This window comes from Drosophila gunungcola (assembly GCF_025200985.1).
Source record: "Drosophila gunungcola strain Sukarami chromosome X unlocalized genomic scaffold, Dgunungcola_SK_2 000032F, whole genome shotgun sequence".
NCBI lineage: Eukaryota > Metazoa > Arthropoda > Insecta > Diptera > Drosophilidae > Drosophila > Drosophila gunungcola.
This window is the reverse complement of record NW_026453186.1, coordinates 291,841-306,884: the sequence shown is the minus strand read 5'-3', so window position 1 is coordinate 306,884 and position 15,044 is coordinate 291,841. Positions and strand designations below refer to the sequence as shown.

The following is a 15,044-nucleotide window of genomic DNA, read 5'->3' as shown; positions in this document are numbered from 1 at the left end:
CTGGGAGGGCTTCCAGGCAAAAATTCGTCATGTTCTAGCTATGTTCCTTTTCGCTTTGTTTAAGCTGCAAGACACTGGACCAAAATGTTCCTAGAATTAATTAAATCTTCAAAAAAATAAAACAAAAAAAATTTTAGATATAAGGGGAATTATAGAGAATCCTAGAAGGTTTAAAGTTTATATAACAGGGAGTTTAGAGGGTTTTACACCATCTTAAGTAAGCTCAACCGAAAAATGTTTACATTAACTAAAGATTAGCTGTGGTTATAAAAACCATTATTTGTAGCGTAACATGTAGCCATATTTGTTCTATTTGGACCCTATTTAAATACAGTAGATTGTCTATAGCAAATTAAAAGAAACAAAGCTCTTAAAGCACAGAGTAAACAAGAAACCTTATATAATATTAGGAATATATTTCGGTTAATTTGATATTATTAAGTAGCATTACTTAAACAAAAAAACAGACAAATAAGGACATTTTTTTTTACCCAAAGCATGGTAATATTTTTTTCTTTGCGTATAATCTTAATCTTTTGAGTTGAAAAAAAAACATGTAATTTATACTTTCATTATATATTTAGTCTTTTGAGTTAAAAAACAAAAAAAAAAATTAAAATATGGAGACTCCGTATGTCATTATGAACATTAGTAGCTGAGTTTATTTCTGTTTCTAGGCCAAGATTATCTATTTGGTTCAGTGTCATCATCGAGCTTGAAAAATGCCAACTGAAGCTGCACATTCTCATTTACCATTCGACATCCGGAGTGCATGTTCCGAGCACATCCTCAAAAGTCTTGACCTGCCCAGCATGCATGGTGCAATGTCCCAGCTCTGCTCGCTGCCTTTCGGCTCTCAGTTCTCAGTTCTCAGTTCACAGTTCTCAGTTCACAGTTCACAGTTCTCAGTTCCCAATTCTCGATTCTCAGTTGTCAGCATGTAGTGAGTCGTGGCCACATACCCACAGCACATACGTAGCGCTTTATATCTTTAATCTTATTTCTTGAATCTTCAACTCAACCAGAGCCAATTCAAGTGCCACGTTCAGCCATCCATCAAAGAAGAAAGCGAGCGGGCAGCACAACCACAACTAACGAATGTCTTTCTATTATCTTGCTCCCTCTTGCATGGCTTTCCATCCCGCAACCGCATCCGCATCCGGATTTGCATCTGCATCTGCAGTCGCAGTCGAAGGTGGCGGACAAGTTTAAGCGGCCGTTCCGGAAGCGGCACTCGGTGGCCGCCCATCATCAGCCCACCAACCGGGTGAACAGATTCCTCTCGCAGGCGATCAACGCCCGGTCGGTGGACTGCGACAAGTCGGAGCATGTGGACCGGCTGACCCTGCGCTTCCGGCAGAGCGACATGGAGCGGGAATACCACAAGGACTTCGACCTGGGCTTCACCACGGCAATGGGCTGCTCCCTGCTGCTGCTCATCCTGGGGGCGGCCCTCCAGGTGACCGCCCTGCCGCGCACCCTCATCCTCCTGCTGCTCTTCCTCACCGCCTTCATCTGGGTGAGCGCCATCCTGATGCTCCTGCTCGCCGTGCGCCTCAAGTGGATCATCTGGGACATCTCGGAGAGCTTCTCGCTGCGCATGGCCATCACGATTTTCACCGTCATTCTCATCTACTCCGTGGGACAAGTGAATGTGGTGAGTAAACAAACAAAATTAGTACAAAGTATTAACTAATTTAAATAAATTAAAAGTAGTGTATGAGATCTACAATAAACTTCACTCCTCAGTAAACAAAAAAAAAAAATTCTCTTCTCAATAAAAAAAAAAACAACAAAAAAGCAAAAAATTAATAAAACAAATAAATATAGGTATATTAGTATCAGAATAAAGTCAGATCATTTTATGACAGTCTAACAGTCTTGCGGTTTTTATAAAACTTTATCTATAGCACTTTGACCCATAATGCTTTGATTTACATTAAAAGCAACAAAAAGAAGAAGATTCCTTTTTCGAAACCTTAATTTAAATATCCTGAAATTAACATTCTCTTTCGTTAGAATCACAAACTATTTCTTCTAAAATAATATATTTAAATGTATATGCATTAATCTTTGAAAACAACTAGACTTTGAAGTAATGATTTAATTTAAACCAACTTATCCAAATGTATTAAAAAAAAAAAGTTTTCTAAGATACGAAAAGGCAGACGGACATCGTTATATCAGTTCGAGCATATCATCTATGTTCAATGTACATATGTATACGTACAGGGTCGTACATGTCTCTTTCACCGTTGCAAACTTGCGACTGAATTTACATAATATAAACCTCTGCAGGAGTAAACAAATTAGATAACCGAAAAAAATGCAGTATAAATAAATACAAAATAATCCAATTTTTACCTACTTTCATCCAGTTCACGTGCGTCTCGGACCATCCCTGCTCGGGCAATGGGACGGCCTCCTACCAGAGCGACTCCCATCGCAAGTGCTCGCTGCCCCAGTACGTGTCCCTGTCGGCTGCCTTTGCCTTCCTATCCGTGTCCGTGTTCCTTAGGTGAGTGCATACCCATATCCGCATATCCGCATATCCGCATATCCGCATTGCTAATGCTAATCCTTGATTGCCACGTTTTCAGGCTGCCCATAATATTCAAATCGCTGCTGGTGCTCGGCATGGGAACCATCTACGGATTGTTCATAGAACTGTCCCATCAGAACATCTTCGAGTGCTACGACAACCGGGTCAAGTAGGTCATCGCTAATTTTGGCCGACCCACTAATCCACTAATCCATTAATCCATTCTTTTCGAACGACTCCCTCTGCAGCGCCTCGATTCCACTTCACTTGATCTCGCTGGCCCGCATCGCCATCTTCATGATTGCCATTCTGGTGCACGGACGCCTGGTGGAGGGCACTGCCCGCCTGGACTTCCTCTGGCAGCTGCAGGCCTCCCAGGAGAAGAAGGAGATGGACGTGCTGCAGGAGTCCAACAAGCGTATTCTGCACAATTTGCTGCCCGCTCATGTGGCTGCACATTTCCTCGATGCACAATTCCGCAACAATATGGTAAGAAGTCGCATTTTACCCTACCCATTGACCTACTGACAAATTTAGAAAGATTAATGCAAAAGATAGAAGGAAAGACAAGCTTTAATATCCTTGGAATCAGTATGTATACATATACATATATGCATTCACCATCATTGTCTCAAAATTAATTCTACTTTTATTTGTGTTTAAACTAGAAAGAAAAATCATTTTGGGAAAAAAATTTGTTATACTCTTGAAAACAATATTTATATACATATGATTCTTTCTAAATCGTAATACACACTTGTCTTCATGGTCAGAAAACAATTTTTAACCAATTTGTAAATTATCAAACCAAAAGTTTAACAGAATAAACATAAGCAAATTTAGTGAATTTACATTTTTGAACATTTTATAAATAACTTAAACTTAACTTAAACTAAAAAATAAATGAAAATTATCTTAATTGTTGGTTTTTTCCAGCTTTTATATAAAAATATAGACAGTAATCGTTTTAAAGCAAACATAGCCAAACTTTAAACTACAATTTGTATTTATATTTAAAAAGAAAAAATACTTTCATTAATTTTGTAAATTAATTTAAATTTTATTAACTAAAGTAATGTATATAATGCGGAAATGGAAAGAAGCATTCATATTTAAATAAATGTATAAATTCAGAGTGGCTTGATCAAATTCGCTTAATTATTTTTTATAGTTGCTCGCAATTGCCGGGAGAAGACATTTATAGAAAAAGAAATGTTGGGAGAACCCTTGCTTCGGCTGTTGTTATATATATAATATATATATATATTATATATTTTATGAATATATTTTTGTATTTCGTTCAATTCTTTACAGGAGCTCTACCATCAGAGCTATGCCAAGGTGGGCGTCATCTTCGCCAGCGTGCCAAACTTCAATGAGTTCTACACGGAGATGGATGGCTCCGATCAGGGCCTCGAGTGCCTCCGGCTGCTGAACGAGATCATCGCGGACTTTGACGAGCTGCTCAAGGAGGACCGCTTCCGGGGCATCGACAAGATCAAGACCGTGGGCAGCACCTATATGGCCGTCGTGGGCCTCATTCCCGAGTACAAGATCCAGCCCAATGATCCCAATTCGGTGCGTCGCCACATGACTGCGCTCATCGAATATGTCAAGGCCATGCGGCACTCGCTGCAGGAGATCAACAGCCACTCGTACAACAACTTTATGCTGCGCGTGGGTAAGTCTGCTTTTAATTAAAATATGATTTTATGATCGGTTCTAGCTGAAAGTATCTCAATTTCGAACCCAAAATTAAAAGGCTCACATTATCGTGTTCTGTTACTTCGGTTATTACAACTTAATTAAATAGTTAAAAGTACATTTAGCTGAAATTAAAAAGCATTGCAAATATTGATTGTTAATGCGCTATTTGAACAAAAAGCATAGAACATAAATTAAATCGATATCTATGTACAATCTATGCATCTGTCATGATTTATAAATTTTCCGTTTTTTCTATATTCTTTAAGAAAAGTAATTATTGTTATGCAAAAAAAACAAAAAAAAAAATAATAATAATAAAAAAGATTTACATACCCTTTGGTTAAAATAAAACTTATTTAGCGCTGCATTGTCTAAGTATATTTAAGATTTTCGAAAATTTTTGTCCATTGACTCTTGAAATGCTTTCATTTAAAAATGTGTAAAGCAAGATTAAATGTAACATATTTAATTTTTTTTGTCATGTGTCATTTAATGTTAAAAAAAAATGTACTAGTCAAATACTATTTGTTTAACAGTTTGTTGTTGTTTTATAAACAAATTTGACAAATGTTTGTTAAGCTTCGTGTGAGATTTTTTTAAACCGTATTTAAAAGCATCCAATATAGACTATTTTAAAAAACACTTCTAATGCAGGTGTGCCGTGTGCAATTGAGATTCCTCTTGATAAGTTCTTAAAATATCCGAATCTGAGAGCAGGGCACCCCTGACCTCATGCAATTACAACTGATCCTGATTTTCGTTTACCCGACACATGATAGGTATCAACATTGGGCCCGTTGTGGCGGGCGTAATCGGAGCCCGGAAGCCGCAGTACGACATCTGGGGCAACACGGTGAACGTGGCCAGCCGCATGGACTCCACCGGAGTGCCTGGCTACTCGCAGGTGACCCAGGAGGTGGTCGACAGTCTGGTGGGCTCGCACTTTGAGTTCCGGTGAGTGTGAGCAGTCAGGGCATGATCTATTTCAGTTTCTCATTGATCGCCTTCCATTGCAGATGTCGCGGCACCATCAAGGTGAAGGGCAAGGGCGACATGGTGACCTATTTCTTGTGCGACAGTGGCAACAAGTCGCTCAACGGCGAGGTGCGCAACGCCATGTCCCTGCCGCAGAGTCTCCATGCGCCGGACTACTACATGAAGGTGTCGCAGTTCCCGGAGAACCGCGTCAACACCGACACCTACAGTAAGAAGGAGAATGGCCATCTGTACGCCACTGGCACCGGTGGCGAGGAGCAGCAGCTACTGCTGCAGCACCAGCACAAACAACACGATCCGTTGCCGCTCCCGGCGCCCCCGCCACCGGTGGTGCACCACCATCTGCATCAGCAGCAGCAGCAACGCTTGAACAGCAAACTCCAGAAGCAGCCGATCTTCATGGCCAACGGTGGACTGCCCAATATTCGGGAGAATGGCAATGGCCACAATGGCCACAATGGTCACAATGGACACAATGGACACAATGGACACAATGGCGATCAGCAGCAGCAGCAGCAACAGCAGCAGCAGCAGCATGGTGGCTTCACAACGACACCGACGGCTGCAGTGGCGGTTCCCCTCCAGCAAATCCAGCCCCAGCACCACCAACTCCAGTTCCAGAGCCACAACCAGCATCAGCACCCCGTTCCAGTGCAGCACCAGATCCTACTCCACCACCAGCTCCAGCTCCAGCATCAGCAACAGCAACAGCATCTGCACCAGCCCGTTCCTACTTCGGTAATGTTGCGCGAGTTTAATATCATTGAAAATCCGACTCCCGGTGGCCGGCATCCGAAGATGGAGCAGCTGCCGCCGCATCATGGCAGCCTCGACCTAACCGGGATGGGAATGGGAATGGGCATGGGAATAGGCATGGGCATGGGCACAGGCACGGGCATGGGAATGGGTGTGGGTGTGGGTGTCGGGGCTGGCGTGCTCGGCGGCGGCGACTGCTTCATGATGCCACGGCGAGATCGAGATCGAGATCGCACCTATGCGCTGCCCTTAAACCAGCATGGCCATTATCCACCACCGCATCACCTCCATTCGAATCTGAATTTGAATCATAATCAGAATCAGAATCAGAATCAGAGCCAGATTCAAAGCCAGAATCAGATCCAGAACCAGCACCCGCCATCGTTCACCAGCCTGGGCTATGGCCACTGCCGGGAGAGCGAGCCGCTATTGCATGCCAGCAGCGTCGCACCGGTAGCCAAGGTGAGTGAAGACGCCGACCACCAACTGTCCTGGAGCAAGGAGATCCTCCTCTGAACAGCCAGCACCACCGCCTTGTCCCGCCTTCAGTAACCAGAATAAGTAACCAGACCCAAACCAAGACCCATATCCATATCCCATTCGTAACTAACACCCAAGAACCAGAATAGACTTGTATGTATGTAGTTGTACCTATACAATATTAGGATGCATAAAACATCTGAAAGTTGATGAGGAAAACAAGATCTTTTTTTAACTTTGAAATATCTTTGGTCTAAATTTGGTTTAAATCAGTTGAATGTTAAGCGCTAGAAATTCAGAAAATAATGGTTATTTAACACTTTGTTTTCCCTTATAAAATTTAAGTTAGACTGAGTCATATATATTCTATGTGGCTAGTATGAGTAAATTAAAATAAATGATCACAGTTTTTAGTGCTTTTAGTATAACAAAAATCATTTTTTCCATCAAGTTAATTATTTTATTTTATGTTTGCACTTTTACCTCAAGTAAATTAGTGAATTAGTTATAAATCGAGTAAAAACCACTTCGAAAGCTCAATTTAGTAAATCGAACTCAAGTTTGGACATTTGCATAAAGCAATTAAGCTATTTAGATAGGGATATTCAAAATTGAAATAAATGTATGCATACCAGTCTGTTCTTGATGCTTGCCAAAACCAACCCAAGAAGAGTCCACAGCCACAACTCTTGCCCCGAATATATATCCACTCCTTATATATATATATATGTATATGTATATATATATCTGTGTATACCATGTATCTAACTCTCTGTGTCCACTCTCTGCATGCCCATGCACATCTATCTTTCTCTCTCGCTTGCTCATCTCCGACTAACCACGCCCCCAGATCATGCCCATGCAGCATGCGCCAAAGTACGAGCCACCACGTTACACTTCTCCCCACACCGTGTTGTCGCACCAGCAGCAGCAGCAGCAGCAGCATCAGCAGCATCAGCAGCAGCATCATCCTGTCCAGGATCAGCAGCAACAGGCACATCCCGCCCAGCAGTACGCCATGTATTCGCAGCAGCCGCAGCTGCCGCCGAAACCGGCGCTGAGGACGTACATGAAGCCGCTGCCGAAGCTGCCGGCCGCCGATCTGGAGGAGAGCAGGGACATGTCCTCGACGGACGACCTCAGCTCGCGCCCGCACTCGCCCTCGATGAGCAGCTCGGATGAGAGCTACTCGAAGACCACCGAGGGCGAGGGCGAAGGCGACGAGGATTCGCCGCGCATCCTCAATGGCGGCGGCCATCAGCTGCACCGCAATGGTTACCACTTGCCCTCCGGTCTGGTCAATCCGCTGCAGTGGCTCTATCCCTGCGACATCCAGGTGGATCCCACCTCGCCGGTCGTCGACATGGCCGCCCAGCTGACCAGCCACGACTTCGAGCTGAGCTCCACCACCGAGAGCCAGGGTCAGCACACCACCAGCAACACCACGAGCAACACGCAGCACAAGGGCGACAGCTGCAACAGCTTTGACTATCAAACGGCAGCCGCCGCCGGAACGGGCGTTAGCGTGGGCGTGGCCGTGCCCATTGCCACCAAGTCGCCCTTTGAGCGGGAACTGCAGCGCCTGCTCAACGAATCGTCGAGAGCCCGTTGTTTGGCGACCACGACGGGAACGGCAACGGCAACGGCGACGGCCATCTCCACCACGGATCACACGGCCAGCAATGGCAGCCGGGAGATGAGCTACTCCCTCAGCAATGGCAAGCTCAGCTCCGCCAATGGTCATGGATCCGGGTCGGGATCGGGTTCGGGTTCGGGCTCAGGATCGGCGGCGGGCAACGGCTGCGGCGGCAGCGGCAGCAGCAATGGCAATCTCAGCGGCGGCAGCGGCAGCAATTCGAACAGTGGCAACAACAACAGCAGTCACCACAAGGCGGACCAACAGCAGCAACAAGTGGACCACGAGCTGCTCCATGCCGGTGGCAAGCTGCCGGGCAGCAACAGCTTCATGATCGCCAAACACCCGGTGGGCTTGGAGGCCATCAAGGAGATAACGCGCAACAAGAATCCATCGGAGTCAAGCCAAATGTGAGTAGACCATGGAACAGTGATGGGGAAAAGTATCCTACCATAGGTGCAGCGAAAGGAATTTGAATACGACTACGAAATTATCAACCCAATATGATGATCCCAGAAAGAAGAACATCTTTGGGGTTTTTTTTTTTCATTTCTGTTTTTTTTTTTTAAACAATGTTTTTAGAAAGTATCCGTACAATAACTAGTTATAACAAAGAAACCTAGAAAAAATTACATCATTTGAAAATTTTATTTTTTATAATAAATTATGACCTCAGAAAGAAATACATCTCTAAATAATTTTATTAGCAAAAAAAATACCTGAATTTTTTTTTTTATTTGATTTTAAAATAATAAGTACATCTTTAATAATTTGTTTTTTTATTAACTTATGTGCATATTAAGAGGAAACAAAGACGTGTCGAGTCCATTGTCTTTGAGATTTTTAACCATATGTTGATTTCTTGAGATTTATGTTTTGTTTTAAACACCCTATAAAGAAAAATAGATCACCCTTCAAATTATGTTATAGACTGGTGAAACAAGTGGCCGTTTATTAGCTTATAAAGTCTACCTAGTCAGGATATCTTCCCCATCACTGACCATGACGACAGACAGCTTCCATTCCATGTCATATGGTGTAGGTTCGCCGCTTTCATAACCGGTGTGTGGGTGGCCCCAAATTGTTCTTAAATATAGCTCCCAATAATAACGTACACAGCAACCTTATCCAATGGAGCGAATGTGACTATTGCAGGCAAACCTCGGACACGGAATCCTGCGAGATCCTGCACGAGAATCGCAGCCAGATGCATGTGCTGGCCATGCTGGACATGCACCCGTCGAAGGAGCTGAACGGCAGCCATGTGCACCATGTGCAGCATCCGCATCCGCAGCAGCAGCATCAACATCAACATCCACAGCAGAGGGCGCATCGCCAGCGACCGCGCTCCAAGGAGCTGCAGTACAGCCACGAGAGCCTGGACGGACTGGATGGAGCGGTGCAGCCGCAGTCGCAGCAGCGCCACCAACGCTACCACCACCACCACCACCACCATCACCACCAGCATCACCAACAGAGGCAGTTGCAGCAGCAGCAGCAGCAGCAACAACAGCAGCGCTACAACCATGTGCAGGAGCAGGAGGAGCGTGACGACACCGAGGACAACCTGGCCGACGAGGAGTTTGAGGATGATGAGGTGGGACACGATGTGCGGCAGAGGCGCCTTCAGAAGCCGGACCTCAGTCACAAACGGACGGAGGCTGGAGCAGATGCGCAGCATGAGGAGGATGAGGACGACGATGATGATCAGGATGAGGAGGAGGAGGAGGAGGACAACCACCGGGACGGAGGGCACAGAGAAGCTGCGCCGCTAACGAATGGCAGCATGCGCGGCTTGGAGGCCAATGTGATAAATGACGAGCTAAAGTACGGAGCGGCCCATCTCAACCACCAGTCCATGGACTCCAATCCCTTGGAGAGCCAGTCGGAGTGGTCGGACGATGATTGCCGTGAGGAAGCCACAGGTGAGAGCAAAGTCCCCAACCATTTTGGTACCCTTTGGTGGTGGAAAAAAAAAAAAAATATATGTATATATATAATATATATATATTCTTGATCCAGGTCCGACTGTCTGTATGTCCGTCCGTATAAACGAAGAGTCCCAGTGATTTGGAATTTAACAGGCAGATTCTAGTGCGCCCAACTAGCGCAAGTTTATTTCAAAATTTTGTCACGCTCACTATAACGCTCACAAAAAGTAAAACTCTGTCCTTTCACTTATTTTTTTTTGAGGTATTTGATTATTGGGGAATATCTATTGACACACCAAAAATGTTCCAAATTAATCCATTATTTTACTAGTTATGAGGAAAGTTTTGATTATGAAGTCACTGCACGCGGGGGCGCTCTTTTTGATTGTCGTATTGACCCTGCAGTTCGGCAGATGGCGCCACCCAAAACCAGTGTTTTTCTGATGCACATTTATTTTGAAATTGGTAGGATCTATCAAGGTATTTGAGAAAATAAGTACTTTGGTAATGTTATACACAATTTTTTAAGTATATAGTTAATGTAAAAGGTACAAAAAAGGGAAGAGGAATACATTTCAATTCAATTTTTTTAAATGTAATAATTTTGAGGTCAATAGGTTCTTCTCGAAGTTGCAGTTGAATTATGATATTTTGTATAAGCTCTGGCCATTAAACCAGACCTGTAGAAACATGTACAAAGAGTCATTATTATATCTTGCAAATGCGATGTAAATAACCTATCTTCAAGTTGTAGTGAAATTTTTTAGGCACATTTGCGAAACTAGTACGAAGTTTAATTTAGTGGTATCAAGCTAAATTAAAAACAAAAATAAATCAAAATATTTCAGCACCAAAATATCTAGAAGAGCGTTATCTTAAGGTAAATAAAAATCTTATCCTATGTAAGGTAATTTTTGATGTACCAAGAATTGGTATCTAGGTTCGTACCTAGGTACAAGTATCTAAGTACACCCCAACATGGGTAACGGGCATCTAATAGTCGTGGCACCCGACTATAGCTAATTTTATGTATTACTGATGTTTTCCCACCTTCAACTTGTTTAGGTGGAGCCGAGTCCACGGGCTATATCACCGATGAGCCCGGACTGGAGAACATCTCGCTGCTGAACGAAGCCGGCCTCACCGATGCCGAGGGCGCTCTCTCGGACGTTAACTCGCTGTATAACGCGCCGGACGTGGACGACACCTCGGTGTCCAGCCGGGCCAGCTCCCGCCTGCTCAGCCTGGACTCGCTGAGCGGCCTCTACGACTGCGACCTGGACTCCAAGCATGAGCTGGCCATTGTCAATGCCTCGCACAAGATCTCCAGCAAATTTGGACAGCCTCCCTCGCCGGCACAGCATCAGCAGCAAAATCAGCAGCAGCAGCAACATCAGCAGCAGCAGCAGCAGCATCAGCAGTCTCAATCACAAATACAAACCCAATCGCATTTGGCATCGATACAGGTTCAATCAGCCGAGGAGCTGAGAGAGTAAAGATTGAAAGCTTATGCAAAAAGAGGGAGCGTTAAACACTCAAACGTTGTTATTGCTATATGCAAATGGTGTCTAATAATTTACAAAAAACCAACCTAAACTAAAGTAAACTAAATCTAGAATAGGTGACAGATATATATATATATAGATATATATAGATATATATTTATATATATGCAATGAAGCAGAGGCACTTAAAGCTGCTCTATGGCACCCCTAGATGTAAGCCCGTTCGCTTAACTGTGGCTAAATCGTGCCCAGTAAACATTAACTCATATATACCTATATAAAATATAGTTTATGCAAGAAAATCTATATATGTATTGAGAGTAAATACGTAGTCATTGGTTACTTGTCGCCAATTGGCAAGTTATGCGTTCCAGTTACTATACCGCACGAAGAAAAAAAAAATCGAAATTAAAATTGATATTTAGCCGCAACTTGAGATACCCAATGCTAATCCATGAATTCGTCATTTAGTGCGCTTAGTCCTCCTAAGGACTTATTTGCGGCAGGGCAACGCAGCTAGACGTCCCCTGTCCAGTCCCTTAAGTTATTAATGTACGAATATATATGTGTATATGTGTCATTTTGATAATCGAATAAGCAAAGATTTGGCCATTCATACGAAGCCACAACCAATGCATGACAAGTTGTAAATAAAACAAATGTTATAAATATTTTTCCGATATTATTGTAAGGCTAAATTGCCCATAGACTGCGCCACCATGAATTCGAATTTTGAATTGAAATCGAAACCGAAACCGAAAAATCTCATCGATTGAGACCAAGTAATTCGGATAATCATATTAAAGTCCCACGTGAACAATACGTAACCTCTTCATTTGTTCGTTTCTTTATATTTTTTTTTGGTTTTGTCGACCTCCGCGCCAAGCGTCTTTGACTTTCTACGTTGCCTACTCTTGGGCTCAACCACAAACTGGCTTATACTTAGCTTTTGTATTCCAAATATGATGTTGCGAATTTTTAGTTTAAGTTCCAGAGTGCTAGACGGAGTGACTTAAAGTGTACTCCACCTCTGTTGGCTGCTGCACAATTGTCAAATTTCATTTGCTATGCTACTTCAGTGCATTCGTCTGTAAGATCTGTATATAGAATATTCGAGATGATAGAATAAATCATATGAACATGATTTACAATTAATAGGTATTTAAGATGCAGAGACAAAAATATTCTTGATATTGTTGCCCCAACCCCAATAACGGAAACCGAAACCAAACAACACCAAGCAAAAAAAAAAACTGAAACTGAAATCTATTACATCTGTGCAAATGATAAATAAGAAAATGTAAACAAACAAATCCATATTTTGTGTGTAAAATTTATAAAGTCGCCGTGGGAGCGCCAAATATTATTAATTAAACAAACAAACTACACGAAAGCAACAAGATTAACGATAAAAACAACAACAACCACAGCTACTGCAAGAACTGCAAACAGCCCACAGATAAACTTCTTATGCAAATATAAACACTAATAGCGCAGATCTGTATACATCAAATATATATGTACATATAAATGAAACTGAGAACAAGCTGGAATAAATATCTATATATATATATACACATTCATATGATTGTACACAGAGGCAGACAGGAAATTGGACCTAAAGAACGGTGTGCAAGTATATTTATTTTTCTGTACTAAAAAAAGTAAATGGTAATGAATTAAATATTATATGCAATGACAGCCATCTGTCTATATCTACACAAAATAATGGTGGGTAGGGCCTTATAAAAAGAGCATACAAGTTCTGAAGGCAGATTGCGGACTCATTTTGAATTTTTAAATGCAATTGTAAAGTTGACAGAATTGCATAATCAGGACTGTTCCGAATTCCGAGCGCAAGTTAAATAGAAAACTTGTTTAAATTTTTCTTTTAGTTTGCCCCTTTTCTTATGATTAACTAGCATAAAATAAATCTATTAAAGGTACTTATTTTTTCACTTATCCATTCCTTCACTCTCGCTAAAATGCTTGAGATAAGGACGAACTGATTATATTATGTAATTTGTATCAACTTGTATTTAACAAAAATACAGGTAAAATTTACAAGCTAAGTTATTACGCAATGTTCCGAATTAATGGATATATTTTTGTTTGAATTGAGAATTTTTAAGCCCGATAAAAAGCGGCAAATTGATTGGTTGATTCCTTAAAAAGTAAAAATTGGAACAGTTTAGAGAAATTCTCATCCGTACGTTTCTTTTATATGGAAAGTGGAACAGGCCTGTTTGTATAAGAAAAACCCTACTAGAAATACATAAAATGTCAGCATATCAAATATGTCGAAAAAAATATATATATACAAAAATATAAACATGTGTGTGGTTGCAATTTATTTGGTAATGGAAGCATGCTCTCTTAAGCGTTAAAAATGCTAATAAAAATGACGGTATGTATTGGTTAAATATATTATTAATAAATTTGAAGAATTGCCTTGTTTGACTATAAAGAAGTTGGCCGACGTCTAGCAATAGTTTTCTCCAATGTCCACAATCAAAGCCTTATATTTTAATTTAACTTAGGGGTGCTCGTAACAGCTGGGCAAATATGTGGACCACACTCCAAGACTGCTTGGCAATTTGGCTTTGCACTTGATCTATAGGCTTTTGTCTATTTTGCATTTTATTCCTCAGTAGGGCTAACATTTGACTGGCGGAGGAGGGTCATCACGACACGTGCCGGAAGTTCTATTTGTTGCAATGTGTACTTATAAGGGATGCTACATGTCTAAATTTCCGTCCCCGCAATAGAAGGATGAACATTGGTGGTTGAAAATGTTTTTTTTTTATTTTTCAAAAGCGTTTTCATAAGTTTGGGCAAATTTTAAAGCACTTTTTTCTATTCTTAATGGGGTAAGAACAAAACACATATTTTCGAAGCATTACATAAATCTTCTTGCATTAAATCTTAATTTTGGACGTGAGAAACAGGATTCATTGGGACTCAGAGAATTGTGATTGAATTGTGTTTGGTTAAAAATCATTTTAGGTATTTATTTAAGACCACTATTTTCAATAATTGGGTCAATAATCTTGTTAAAACAAAAAAAAAACATTTTTTAATAATAAATTAACTATATTATTTTCTGACATAAAAATTGTTGGGTCTCACATGTCCATACATTTGGTTTTGGTTGGCTTAAAATCACAAAAGGTATTATGTTAAGACTAGAAAAAGTATGCTAACATTTTACAAATGTGAGTTAAAAACATCTACAATAGATATCCCGCATATGTACTGGCTAAAAAAACCCAAGAATTAAGTTAAATTATTTTGTTTATTTGTAAACAACCATTTAGTCATTGGGTTTTTCCATAACTTAATGAATGCCATTTTCTTTAAGGGCGTTTCGGTATAATCATTCTTCTGTATATAATAGATTAAACAATGGAACGTCTGTTTCTTGTTTTCCCTGATTTTTTTCTGCGTTACTCATTAATATTTCTCATAATATCTTGTCACTTTGAAAGACA

The 15,044-nt window shown here is 41.5% G+C and overlaps 1 protein-coding gene across 1 annotated transcript in view; it reads left to right on the top strand.

Moving 5' to 3' along the window:
• Positions 1-13,857, top strand: part of LOC128260553 (Ca(2+)/calmodulin-responsive adenylate cyclase) — a 47,326-nt gene extending 33,469 nt beyond the window's left edge. Inside the window, 10 exon segments of the mRNA XM_052993660.1 lie at positions 1,184-1,657; positions 2,379-2,518; positions 2,601-2,711; positions 2,791-3,031; positions 3,857-4,223; positions 5,029-5,203; positions 5,266-6,463; positions 7,332-8,527; positions 9,273-10,042; positions 11,114-13,857. Coding sequence (XP_052849620.1) covers positions 1,184-1,657; positions 2,379-2,518; positions 2,601-2,711; positions 2,791-3,031; positions 3,857-4,223; positions 5,029-5,203; positions 5,266-6,463; positions 7,332-8,527; positions 9,273-10,042; positions 11,114-11,544 — 5,103 coding nt within the window. The 3' untranslated portion in view covers positions 11,545-13,857.
• Positions 13,858-15,044: the final 1,187 nt, after the last annotated feature.